At 46.3% G+C, this 14,098-nt stretch overlaps 1 protein-coding gene across 6 annotated transcripts in view; it reads left to right on the top strand.

Moving 5' to 3' along the window:
- Nucleotides 1-14,098, top strand: part of LOC138982022 (dynein heavy chain domain-containing protein 1-like) — a 179,827-nt gene that overhangs the window by 87,178 nt on the left and 78,551 nt on the right. For 3 of the 6 annotated variants that reach the window (XM_070355231.1, XM_070355232.1, XM_070355230.1), the window contains 7 exons: nt 503-824; nt 1,401-1,577; nt 2,106-2,192; nt 6,643-6,729; nt 8,029-8,183; nt 9,035-9,128; nt 9,809-9,951. In XM_070355231.1, the coding sequence (XP_070211332.1) occupies nt 503-824; nt 1,401-1,577; nt 2,106-2,192; nt 6,643-6,729; nt 8,029-8,183; nt 9,035-9,128; nt 9,809-9,951 (1,065 nt within the window). Of the gene's footprint in view, nt 1-502; nt 825-1,400; nt 1,578-2,105; nt 2,193-3,218; nt 3,258-6,642; nt 6,730-8,028; nt 8,184-9,034; nt 9,129-9,808; nt 9,952-14,098 lie in introns of all 6 variants that reach the window. The other 3 variants (XM_070355233.1, XM_070355235.1, XM_070355234.1) reach the window with 3 other exon arrangements.

Raw genomic sequence — 14,098 nt, 5'->3', positions numbered from 1 at the left:
AATTCGACATTAGGCGACATTTGGCAATTCGTCATTAGGCGACAATGGAGCAATTCGAGTTAGACGACAATTGGAATTCGGTGTTATTCATGTTACCCGTCTACCTCTGTAAGTCCATGCAGAGACACGTTTTACACTTCTTTTCAGAGTTAGGAAGGGGGTGGAAAATAGGTGGAGGGGGATGATCACTCAGTCATGATTCCTATTGTACAGTTTTTGTACCTTGTGATGATCTGTGCAAGGTGTTCGCATACCAAGAGTAGGATGTGCAAACCTCAGGCAGACATGTACAGGCATACACAGAGTTATGCAAACTGTGTCTTTTCAATGATGTAGTGAATGGCAGAGAAGCTTGTCCTCAAGACCATTTGTAAGCCATTGTTTTTGAACATTGATGATTCCTGCAGGTTTCTTTTTCTGTCCATTTCACTTACTTTGTTTGTGCCGCCGAGTCATCTCATTCTTCTGGCATATAACTTCTTTGTTGTTGACCCACTTTCAGAGTCAAGGCACCCCAATCGCCCGACCCCATGTGTCCCCCATGCCACTTGTACACACCCCCAGTGACAGCGAGAGCGACGATGCCATGGAACCCCCCAAGCAAGACAACGCGGGAGGGACACCTGCGGCCGACAGCGCCCACAGACTGACAATCAGCAGGGTCAACGACACTGGGGGCAGCGGTCAGGGCAGCGCAGTGAGGTCCAGTGCTGTGGTGTCCAGTGCAACGGCCACAGAGACACAGCAAGCGTCCTCAGACTCACCCTCACAAGACACCTCCGTCACCTTCTCTGCCGCCACAACCGGCCGCACCACTGACATGGGTACGTGTCTTGCTTGTTTTGTACGGTGTGTGTGTGGTGACGGTACATTGGTCTGTGTGTTGTAGGGTCAGGGGGATGTCGGTCATCCGCATTGATTTTCAGTTGACTCGGTTTTTATTGTCATGGTTGCTGTTTCGCATTGATTTTAGAATCAGAAGAAGGGAATGATTTATTGCTTAGGTTGAGTTGGGTGATTGCTGAGCTTTGATTACAATCATATCAAACACTTTCTGTGAAACACATTTCTTTGTGGTGTGCTACTACACCTCAAGTTAAATGAGAGAAACGTGGTTCTTTGCCATTCCTCCTTGACAGGTGGCAGTAGAGGCCGCATGGACTAAACACACAAATGGATAGCAATGTAAATACAGTGGAACCCCCCTTTTAAGACCTCCAAAATATTAGAAAATGAAGTCTTTAAAAGGAGGGAGTATCAAAATGGGGGTAACTTTACAGAGGTTATAAACAAAAAGGGAGAAAACAAGGTCTTAAAAGGGAGGGAGTCTTAAATTGGGGGTTCCTAAAAAGAGGGTTCCACTGTAATCACATCGAGATTTATTTGACCTCTATTTCCAGGTGACATGACAGAGGACGGCTATGAGACGGAGATGGGAGACCCGGAGTCTGGAGCAGACACCATAATGACAGGAAGAGTCAGTCGGGAAGCCGACACGCCGGAGTCAGACTCCTCCGAGTACAGTTCTGACGACTCTTCATCATCCGCGGAGACGGCCACTCCAACCACCATGTCAGGTAGGTGGAGGCTGATTTTTTGGTCTTTTAACATAAAAACATTTCTTGTGCTTTTTGGTGTTGTATTTTAAAGAAATAAAAAATTAAAATTATGTTTGATCTCTTTGCTTCTTTATTGTTCATTGAATATTTTATTTATTCATTAATTTGTTCGTTGGTTCGCTAGTTCGTCCGTTCGTTCGTTCATTCGTTCGTTCGTTCGTTTGTTCGTTCGTTCGTTCGTTCATTCATTCATTCATTCATTTATTTATTTATTCATTTCTAGCCACACAGTTGCTTATTGTGTTGTGATGTTCCAGCAACGGATATGGCTATCCGGGACTGTTAGCAACACAGCCATAAGAAAAAACCTGTTTGGCTGCTTTGCTAAAGAATGCTTTGACAAGATGGTTCCACTATTTTGTCTTGCTTGAAAGAGTACAAACATTTCTTTATAGTCTCAGATATGACAGGCCTAGTTTTGTCAGGAAGTGAGGGGACTTTCTTTCAAGGTCAGGTATTATCATTAATAGTGTTTGCACGCCACAGAATTGGGAGAGCTGCCATCTTTGAAGTTTCCTGCGGGTCAGGGGCGACCATCTCGCAGCCAGCAGAGTCTGGCGTCTGGCTCTCTCGGTAAAGCTTGCGTGATGACGTCTGTGACGGAATATATTCTAACCAAGTGTTGCTGTGCTTTTCCAGCCGTCGATGTCAGTGTGTTTATACTATGCTGTTTGCATCCCTTTGTATCACTGGACTGGACGTTATGCAGTGGAATCCCCCTTTTAAGACTCCCTTCCTTTCAAGACTGTTGTTTTCTTATATTTTTTGTTCATAACCTCTGTACATTTTTTAGACTTTCTCCTGTTTAAGACCTAATTTTCTCATGTTTTTTTGTTGTAGGTCTTAAAAAGGGGGTTCCACTGTACAATTTGTATCACTGTAACATTTGTGTGTCAGTGACTGTCAGCGTTGTCTAACCCACAACTCTTGGCTGTGCTAACACCTCAAGGCTTTGATGTTGGTGTGCTCAGTCCATCACTGATTACCTCCTCTGACTCTAACAGGCTGTACCTTTCTCTGTGCTGTATTGGATTTGTGTGTGTGTGTGTGTGTGCAGTGCTTGTGCGTGTGTGCGTGCGTTTTTTTCTGTAAAGCAAGCTATTTCTGAAAGCTGGTTTGATGAAGCAACAACCCCTGCTACCACCCAAATAAACACCTACCACTAAAGATAACAGACTAATATGACGTTTGAGTATAATTCCCCACCTTCTGAAAGACCTTTTCCAACCCCATTTCCCATTCTCACCTGTCCTCCCACCCACCCACCCCCCCAAAAAAAAGAAGAAGGAATAGACTAATTGAGTCCTTATACCTTATGCCTCAACCATGAGCTTCATTTTGCAGTCATCTCATGTAACTTGCCAATAATTAAAAGCTGTGAGGTGGTGGTGTTTTGTGTTGATCCTTGCTTTGGTGGTGGCATGCGACAGGTTTGACTGACTGTGTCAACTTACCCTTCCAGCTTGGGACAATTATTGTATGGCTTTGCTCACTTTATCTGGACCATTAATTGCTACAGAATTATGATGGCTTTACTCACTTTCTCGGGAGCATTGCTACAGTATTATACATGTGTCATTTTCATTACTACACTAACAGGCAAGAAGGGAAAGAAACATAGGCGACGAAAAGTGAAGGGTAAGTGGCTGGTAGACAGGGCAGTATAAACATGTAGTTGCTGCATATATAGCACTCGGCATCAAGACATGATGTAGGCTGCCATGTATGTAGCATTCATTTGCTAAGAAGGTAATGGTGAAGTAGATGTGATGACAATAGCTGCCTTTTCCTGGATATGTCGTAGCGATGTTTGTATGTTATAGAACAATATTTTCTATCTGCAAATACCACAGAAATGCTGAGTATTAGTGTTGGTATATCCGCCTCTTGACTTTGATTTTTTTTTAATTTATTTTTTATTTTTTACTTGCCATGCATTATGCTGCTTCAGGTCTCATGATAAAATCTACATCAACACAGAAACGAGATCTAGTGGTTTTCTTAAAAGATCACTGCCAAGGAATTTCTTTTGTGTTTATCAAGTGAGGAACAGTGGAAGTGGATTTTCTTTCTTAATTATTCCGCTCCTTGGAAGCATACCCAATATCATATGATACACAGTCAGACTGAACCTGCTGAAAAGCCTTTCAGATCTAGAACTACTTCTTCCTACACATTTTACTGGACGCTCAGCTTTCATTTTCTGAAATGTTGGAAGGCTGAGTTGTAAACCCAAACAGGGTTATATGTGGGGAAAGAGAGAAGTTAAGTGGACAATCCTTCTTGCAATAAGGTGCTACATGTATCAGTAACGGTGATGGGTCTTCCGCACAGCTTTGCGTACTGTTTTCTGTCTGCCTATCAATTATCATGTATACAGTCATGAGAGTCATTTGCTCTGATTGTTGATAGACATTGTCTTGCAAGTGTTTCCACACCAAGCAGAATTGTGTGCTAAAAATTATATTTCTATACAGCTGCGGCCAGATTTTTTTGCTCCTGCAATCTCTAGTTTTGTTCCTCTTGAGTACCGTAAAAGTCGACCTATAAGACGCACCTGGGTATAAGCCGCACCCCCCGATTTTTAAAAAAAAACCAGAAAAATCCATACACAAGCCGCTCCGGCATACAAGCCGCGCCTAGAAGCAAAGTTCAAGTCAAGAAACATCGAAAGTCAACGAAAAAAAACCACACACACACAAAAACGAACCGGCTAACTTGTCAGTTTTGCACTTTACTTTCAGCATCAGATGTTGAGTGATTCACAGAACTCTGGACTATCAAACTGTCCTCTCGTCCTGCACACAGCACCTGTAGTTAGTTCTGTAAATCACTCAACATCTGATGCTGAAAATCCGCTGAAGTCGGACTCCTCAGTGTCGGAGATGAACAAGTTCAGAATGGCTTCTGGCACAGAGTCACCGGAAGTGTCACTCTCGGCCCCACTGTCAGTGGCTGTCATGTTGTCTGTCGCGTCGTCTGCTCCAGTGATGATCTCAGCCTTTCTGAAGCCGTTGATGATCGTTGACTTTTTGACAGCATCCCAAGCTTTCAGGACCCACTGGCACACATCTGCAAAGGTTGCTCTACGCATGCGGCCAGTCTTTGTGAATGATTTCTCGCCATCCACCATCCACCTCTCCCACTCATCCCTCATCACCACTTTGAAGGGCCGGTTCACACTGATATCGAGGGGTTGCAGGTACTTTGTTGTGCCACCCGGGATGATAGCGATGATGGAGTTGGTGGCAGTGACTGACTTTTTGACCTTCTCAGTGATGTGTGCACGCATGCTGTCCATGACTAACAGAGCTTTAGTGCGACGGAAGAAACCCCCTGGCCTTTTCCCATAGCATTCTGTCAGCCAGGTGTCCATCATCTTCTCATCCATCCACCCCTTCTTGTTAACCTGCACGACGATCCCCTTCGGAAACTTTTCTTTCAGCATTGTGATTCGCTTGAAAATCACCATCGGCGGAAGCTTTTCATCCGAAGCCATGCACGACAAAACACAGGTGAAGTGTGTTTTTTCATGTCCCGTTGTTTTCAGTGCCACAGAAGACTCGCCCTTTTTGTTTACTGTGCGTGTCAATGGAAGGTCAAAGGAACCTCATCCATATTTATGATGTTCTGTGGGCCAATCAGATTCTCAGCTACCTGCTCTTGTGCGTAGTTTCGAAATGACATCATTTTCTCCTGGAAGTCTGGCGGCAGCTGTTGGCACAAAGTTGTACGTGCACGCAGTGACAGACCTTTGCGCCTCAAAAATCGGCAACACCAAGATTGACCGCCTTTGAAGTCGTCTATCTTCAGACGTGTTGCAATGGTGCGTGCTTTCAGACGAAGCTGAACAGTTGAAACACCGCGACCATCCTCACGTTGTGTGTTCACCCAGTCCTCCATTTCGTTTTCTAATTGTGGCCAGCGTGCCTTGCAACCACGGAATGCTTTTGTGGATTTCTTGCATTTCACAAGTTCGCCTCGTTGCTTTCGCCAACGCCTAATCATGCTTTCATTGACGCCGATTTGTTGAGCAGCAGCGCGATTGCCTTTTTCAACAGCCAAGTCTATGGCTGCAAGTTTGTAGGCTGCATCATAGGCCTGCCTCCGTGTTTTCGGCATCGTGGTTGTACGTTGCTTTGTTTTAGGAGATGTGCGTGTTGCTGTTCTCTGTAGTAGCAATGCAAAGTGATCGATCAAAACCGGTGTATGCCAACCCATTACTGTGTGAGTGTAAGTTATTGTCATGCTTCAAACTTTCGGAAAGAAGGTGAGTGAGTGAATTGAGGTAAACACAGCTGATTCAAGGCCATTACACAGCGGCGATCCAACTTCCGGAAACTAGGTCACTGAGCGAAGTCGGATACACGCCACTGATTCAGAAAAAGTCATTCATAAGCCGCACCGCCTTATAAGCCGCAGGGGTCCATTTAGGAAAAAAAAGTCGCGGCTTATAGGTCGACTTTTACGGTACTCATTTTTGTGCACAACTTCTAATAGGTACATTTATTACAGATCAAAAACCCATTCTTTTTGTTCTTTTTATGTTAAGCTTTTTTTTTCTGTCTTTTACATAAGATTTTGTTTCACATTCACAAAGCATCTATTTGCTTGTTAATGAGCGCTTCTGGGGTGATAACGCGAGACAACTCCTGTGATCTTGCCACGAGGTGGCGCCAGTTACCAATCGAAAGAAAGAGGGGGCATAACCTCACCAGAACCGCCCATTTCCCTTTAGCATCATTGCTAGATGATTGTGTCTCTGGTTTAGAGTATACAAGATGTAGGATTTTTAGCTCTTTATTATTTAACTTTGTGCACTGCAGTCGCTTTCAGTGAGTCCTGACATTGATGTGTGCTGTAACCTTGCATAGTGTGCTTAATATTGTGACCATGACAACTCTGATGACCTGATGATGTCATTAGTGTGTGTTGAGCACAGTGTTGATGTGTCTTCACACCTGTTTAATGCTTGATTGTCTCACCTGTCTCTGTCTTGCACCTGCTGTCTTGCCTGGCGTAGAATCGGCCAAGGCCACGCCTGATTTGTTAGGCAGTAGTTGGGACGCAGAACAGGAAACCAACTTACCGTCTCAACGATCGAGTGTTGGTATGTTGAATGTTCATCTTTTGGTTAACACTTTCTGACATTTTCATGTGCTCTGTCTTAAAACCTGAGCATCAACGGACATTGTTGAAGGTACCACATTCGTAGAATTTGATACGTTAGATCATAGTTGGTGGTGGAAAATATGCAAGGTCTTTTGGGTTTTATACCCAGGTGGTTACAATTTTAATACAAGTGGTAACTATATTCAATGAAGGTATATATGCATGCATCTTGATTTTCATGCAAACTGCTTGTCTGTCTAGCTCTTCTGTAGTTTCTAGGCTTTAGTTTCGCAGTTGTCATATTGTACTGTAGCCTTCTGTATATGTAGCCCTATAAGCCCTCTGATATTCTGTTAGTTTTTAGTGACATCGCTCGCCACTAGCTTTGGAGGGACTATTCAAGTACAAGCTATGTCTTCATAATGTAGAACCACATCATTTGTTTTTGGTGTGTCACACATGACCAATGGTTTGTTAACTTCACTTGCAGTGTCTAATTGCTAATTGCTGAGATTCATGCAGTCACAATTTTGAATTTATCCCACCCTATCCCTTGTCTAAGCTGACCTAATCCATAGACTATGACTGTAGACTTTGCGGGTTGTGTCTTCCATTGAGATTCAGTAACTCCTTTGAAATACACAAGCTTAATTGTTCTTTTGTTTATCTATTGTAGATTTTGGCATACAGACACAGATACTGTCTTTTTGATAAATCACAGGCCTCTTGAGTTTGTGCAATTGAACAGTATTTAGCAAGACTCGAACATACACAAGCATGCATGCATGTGCACACAGAGACTTTTCTTCCATCCTGTTCTCTCTCAGTTTGAAATTCAAGTAACTGCGTTTATTTGTGACAGCAGCCTTCAACAGTTTTCTTTCTTTCTATTGATTTGTTGTATTATTTAAACAATAAAATAGGAAGCAGAAAAATCTATTCATGATCTTTTATTTATTTATATGGTTGGTTATTTTTGTTGATGGACATTTTTTCCCAAAACGTCTAAAATTGGTGAATACAGTGGTACCTGCGATGAAAGGACACCCTTGGGACCAGCCAAGTGTCCCTACATTGCAGGTGGCCTTTCATCACAGGTATACTTTGGTAGAGATAATATAGAAAGGGACAAAAGAAGGTGTCCTTTTAAGGGAGGCGTCCTCTCATGGGAGGGTCCACACATCACAGGTACTGCACATTTTTCTTAAATGTTGGTCTAATTGTTTTGTCACGCTGACGGCAGCATTGAAAACGAACAGGGTTTTTATTCTTTAACTCCTCCGTTTCTTCTGGACAGTGAGTGCCGGTGGTACAGGGACACAGCAAGGAACCAACCTCAAGCGGCAGACATCACGCACCAGCGGTGCCAAGCGCGGCGTGACCTTCAAGACCGGACTCATCGCCGACAAGGAGCAGGATGCCTACTACGGCCCGCTCATGGCCATTGAAGAGGTGGGAGTATAGCTAACCTCTTGTTGTCTGGCAAGGGAATCGGGGGTTGCTTGACTCGGAGCTGCCCACTGTTACGCTTTCTGCATAACATACTACATTGTAGCAGAAATTGCTGTTACGCTTAGCTAAGATTGCTACGCTCACAAAAATAATGACAAGCATGCAACAGTATCCTTCCATCTTGTGAGTCCTGGTACTCATTTCTGCTTCTCAGTTTGTGCAGCAGTCACAATACAAGTAAGAAAACATTGTCCACACTGAAAAGTGGCAGCGTTGACACTCTCTTATGGGCATTAGTATCTTCCTGCTTTCTAAAGAAATTTGTAACAAATGTATATGCTTGCCCGAAATAGCATATATGTGGATGTGCGATTAAAGTTTAGACAATGCTACACTTTAAAACCATTTCCTATGCTGAAATTGGAGAAAAGAAATCCAAATTGGTGATTACACTGGAGGCTTCCCGAGGGTTGGCGGGTCTGTTGACTCTTTTCTCAAGGAGATGGAAAGGATATTTGACTTTATATGGTGTACTGTTTATTTTAGAGAATAAGAGACAAAGAAGAGGAAGGTGAAAGGTTGCGCAGGAAAACTGTTTGCTTGCATTTTTGCTTGTTCTGTGTTGTGGACGCTGTATTTTGCCCAAGTCAAACCAAACCAAGTACAAAACTAAAGCAGCAGCAGATGAAGCTGTCAACAGTAAATAATTTTGAAAATATATATATTCCTGGTAGCTTGCATAGTCTTTTATGTGAAACCACATATATGCATGCACATTTGCGCTAATTGCCTACCTGCCTACTGTAGTCTCTGCCAAATGTACATGTAGCTGAATGTGTGTGTGTTGTCAGATCAAGGGGACGTCACTGGGTGTGACAGATTTCATGTTCAGCAAGTACTACCTGACTTGTCACACCGAGACCAAGGGACTTCCCGCTGAAAAAGGTACCAGTTTCACGGGGGGTAGACGTAACGAGGGAGGGATTGGTTCATGGAAGAAGGGAGGATTCCAGCTTTCGAGGGATGGATAGATCGATGGAGGGAAGGAGAGAGGGATAGACAGAGGGAGGGATATAGATGCATGGAGGGAGGGAGGATTGGAGGGATGGATAGATGGAGGTAAGAGTGGAAGGAAAGGGCAAGTGAATAGACGATAGTCGGAAATAACTCTGTCGGGTTTGTATGTGTTGCGAAAGAGTGAAAACCCCTGACAAATATCGGAGGGGCCAATCACTAGAGAGGGGTGTGTCGGAAACATGTGGACAGGAGCAACACACCCCTCGCTAGTGATTGGCCCCTCTTACAAACCTGACAGAGTTCATTTCGGAATTTGTCTATTTTGAAAGAATGCTGACGGAAAATAAAGTGGGTTTTTTATTTAAACGCAACAGTGAACTTGATGACATGGCTGCAGGTAGTTTCATCCTTGTTTGACTGTTGCTGTTGAGACAATTGGTCAGGATGAACTCCCAGGTTTTCAAGGGCTCTTTAACTTCAGATAGGAGGGGGAGGGAGGGGTTGTTGGTTCGGTAAAGGTTAAACTGTCACGAAGAAAAAGACAAACGAGCAAACAAATGAGATTTTATTTTTAAATTGTTGTTGAGACGCATTGTGTTGTGTTTCAGGCTACACGGAGAGCTCAGAGGAGCAGCTTTGTGAGGCACTACAGACGTGCCTGACCGCATACAATGACGCAACTTCACAGCGTCTCGAGCTCGTCTTCTTCTCTGAGGCCGTGCATCACGCTGCTCGCCTCAGTCGAGTCTTTGTGAGTTGATTACGGAATTGTAGACATAATTACAGTTGGATGTGGGATTATATCAAGGACATTAATGACATCTTGTGATCTGGAGAAAACTTTAACATTTCTGGAAAGTGACTCTGAATGTGGGAGGGGTGAAAGGTGGTTGATTGGTGGGTGGGTGGGTGGGAATGTATGTGTGTGGTGGGGGAGGGGGGGGGGCGCATGCATGCAGATGTGAGAATATTGGTGTATGTGGCTTATTACTGTCTGAATCGGTTATTCCATTGTGTGTGGGGATATGTGTTTGGATGGTCTATTTTTCTTTTGTATTTTGGTGTGTTTTTGTCCTGGGGCGATTCCCTCAAGGAAATTTGAGTTGCTGATATAGGGTGCAGCAACAGAATTGTGCTATTCAATGTCTTTCTCCCCTGCATGCATGTATTCGTGTTTAACAAAACCTGAGACTTTTGCTGTGACCTTGGGATCTTTATTGTGTGCATGCGTGTATTCGGACACCCATGATAGTTGTCTGCACAAAGTCTACTCTGGGAAATAAATCTCTCACCGAACTTGGCGTTTGAACCCAGGCCGACAAAGAAAACTGGTTTCTAAGCACGCGCCGCTACAGTGGAACCCCCCCTTTTAAGACTCCCTCCTTTTTTAGACCTTGGTTTCTCAGACTTTCTGTTCATAACCTCTGTAAAATTACCCCCATTTTAAGACTCCCTCCTTTTTAAGACCTGATTTTCTCAGATTTGTAGAGGTCTTCTTCTTCTTGTCGATTACTCTTCGTTGTCCATCATGGGAGTGAAATGCGTTGCACTGTCGTTACGCGCACTTTGGCCCAGCGCATCCGTCTTCAGCAGTGGTTTCTTCTCCGACTTTTCCTTGTCGTAGGAGACTTGCCGTCCATGGCTGCAGAACGTCCCCCGCCCTTGGTTTTTTGTCTGAGTGATCCTTCTCATACCCCATTAGCCTCGGGGAGAGGTGGCTGAATTAGTCTGACCTCTACCCTTTGACCTGTCCAGCTTGGGTGGCCCTACCAGGAGTTTACACTCCCGCTGGCATAGCTCTCCGGGTCATCGAGGCACTCAAACCACCACACCGCGCTAAGGAATCAGCCTTGTGGTGGGTAGAGGTCTTAAAAGGGGGGTTAAATTACATATTATTACCCAACTCACATATAGCAATTAACTCTAGTTCAGTGCTGGTAACGCTGTACGCGTTCCCCTTGGTAACAAGGGAGACCACCCTAAAAAAGAGTGATCCATCCCATAATATCAGACCGATGTCCGGTCCAACATCCGTATGCGTGCGCATACGCCGCCATTTGTACCATTCTCTCTCAGCGGTTCAACTGGGAAGGACGCTTCTGATGTACGCTCCTGCTGTTTGCAGTTTTTCGCCTTAGTCCTTGGCTTTGGCATCTCCCCTTGGTCGTCGCCTATCTGGTCACCTTTACCTAGCTGTGTGGTGAGATCTTTCCGTTTTGTTATAACTTTAGCGACGTTTTCGTCGCTCGTTTTGTACTTGTGAAATTTTTCTGAAATTGTTTTCTTTGAAATTTTTCGTGAGTCATTTTGCTATGGCGGAGGCTGCGCTTGTTGATAGCGTGAAAAGGAAGCCGAGTTCGAGGCAGGTGCCTGACGATTCGCCTCCTAAACGTAGCTCGAGGAGAGAGAAGGGCGCAGGAAAATCCGCGTCTGTTTCTTCTGATTCAACTTCTGTTAAATCTCCCGTGTTAGCAGACGTCAGTTTAACTTCCGGTCAGGCTTGTTTACGTTCTGGCAAGAGTGGTGTTTCGGGCAAAGCTTCTTCTTCTTCTGCTTCTGCTTCTGCTTCAACTTCAGATGGCTGCCCTGGGTTAGCGCCAACTGAAGTTGCGTCTTTATTGTTGACTTTGAGCGCTCAAGTTTCGACACTTGCGTCGGAATTATCTTCCACTAGGGAGGAATTACGAGCGCTTCCGTCTGGTGTTTCTGATGTTCTCTCCTTAGCACAGGTACGGCAGTCTCCTGCAGTTCCGGCTTCGACTTCCGCTAAGCCTTCGGCGACTGTGACTCAGGCGGATGTCCATGCTTCGCAGGATGGGGGTACCAAGTTGGTGTCTCTCCTGAATGTGACACCAGTACAAGGTATGTCTACACCGCTTGCCGGTGTGCGAGCTCAGGGGGCTCTCTCGTGCGTTGGAGGCCGTGAGAGTTCTTATGAGCAGCGAAAGGACGAGCGCCTCCGTACGTCTCTTTATGAGAATATCGGGGACCGTTTTAGTCCTCTTCCGCCCAGGGGGCAGGAAGTGGTCGGTTCTGCCGACGATAAACTGTCTGATGTTCTGCCTCCTGGCTCCGAGCTTGATCTCGAGTCGGAGGGTAGGGCGGAAGACGGGGATGCCTCAGTGGTAGAGGATTCCCAACTGAATTTGCCCGTGAAGCTGTCAGCCGCAGTGGCGCTGGCGGCGGAAACGGCGTTCAGATACTTTCCGGAAGGGGTGGTGAAGGACAGGGCTCAGCTTCACCCACCTCGGTCTGCTTTTGACGATTTCCGGAGTGCACAGGAGCAACGGCCTCGCTTCCGCTTCCGGGAATCGTCAACTATTGCCTATGAAATGGCGAACGTCTTGTGTGGTAAACGCAAACCGGCGGTGCCGTTGTTGGTTCAGCACGGCGATGCTCCGGAAGACGTTGTCTCTTGGCTGGCTCAACCTGGGGCTCGAGCAGCTTCCGGTGTTCCGAAGTTCAAGCTCAACCCTTATCCTGTGAGCCTGATTGACACTTTTGCTCTGCCGTCAGGGGCGCTTCCGGTGACGCCGGAACTTGCTGCTTTGAGAGAAGATGGGTACAATAGGGATAGAGTGGTCCCATGTACTGACGGTTCTCTCTCAGCCTTGGAGGAAGTCGGCAGGTCTTTGCTGGAGCTCACGTGAGTCTCTGCAAAGGTCTTTGTCGAGATCGATTGCCACATCTCTTGATCCTTTTGAATTTCGGTTCGATGCGTCGCCTACAGATGTTTCGACACTGCTGGCTACTCTGGGCAAGGTGACTAGAGAACAGGTTGCCTTGTCTGCCCGGCTGTATACTCACGCAGTGCTTTCAAGGAGATCAGCCTTCTTGACGGGGTCCAGATTTCGGGACACCGCGACTGTGGAGAGGCTGAAGGTCTCCCCTTTTGCTGAGGGGTCTCTCTTAGGGCAGGCGTCTTTTGATGCACTCCAGAAAGAGACGCAGGACGCGCGGGATGTAGCGATCGCGCGTCTGGCTTCACAGGGCTTCCAGAAGCCTCAGGGCAAGTCTCAGACTCAGGCGTCTTCTTCTGCTAAGCCTCAGACGTCTTCGTCAGGTGGTGGGAAGGCCCAGAAGCAGTCATTCTCCTCCAGGGGTAGGGGGCGTGGAGCTCCATACCCTAAGAGGGGTCAGTCTTTCGGGGGTTCCAGGGGGTCGGGGCGTAAGCCTCACCCCCAATGAAACTTCCCCGAACAACACATCCCTGTGGCCCCCGCGCTGGTTGTAGCGGGCGGCCCGTCCAGGGCCCTTTCTTCCTGGCTGCAACTGGTGGCCAGCAAGTGGGTCACGGGGATAGTGTGTTCGGGGTTCCGGCTTCTCTGGTCAGGGCAGAAGGCTCCCCTGGTCAGGATAATCCCGCCCTGCAGGGCGCCAAAGGATTCGGTGGCACGGAACGCGGTCCAGGAGGAGGTCTCGGCTCTGCTGCTCAAGGGAGCTATAGAGGAGGTCTTGGACGCGCGGTCCCCGGGGTTTTACGGCAGACTTTTCGTAGTGCCGAAAGCCTCGGGGGCGTGGAGGCCTGTGTTAGATCTTTCTCCTTTGAACAAGTTTCTGAGAGTAATCAAATTTACCATGGAAACTCCAACTTCGGTTCGGGAGGCCTTACGGCCGGGAGATTGGGCAACGTCGATCGATCTTACAGACGCTTACTTTCACGTCCTCATACATGTCGCAGACAGGAAGTGGCTTCGCTTCCCTTGGGGCGGCAAAGCTTACCAGTTCAGGGCTCTGCCGTTCGGCCTGTCTTTAGCTCCGTGGATTTTCACGATTGTGGTCAGGCAGCTTTGCGCTCTTGTGAGACAGGAAGGCATCCGTCTCAGAGCATACCTGGACGATTGGTTAATCCTTCACCAGAACAGGGGGCTTTGCGAGGTTCATACGCACAGGGTGCT

Source organism: Littorina saxatilis, linkage group LG12, assembly GCF_037325665.1.
Source record: "Littorina saxatilis isolate snail1 linkage group LG12, US_GU_Lsax_2.0, whole genome shotgun sequence".
Lineage (NCBI taxonomy): Eukaryota > Metazoa > Mollusca > Gastropoda > Littorinimorpha > Littorinidae > Littorina > Littorina saxatilis.
The sequence above is the reverse complement of the archived record's forward strand: the minus strand, read 5'-3'. Positions and strand labels throughout refer to the sequence as shown.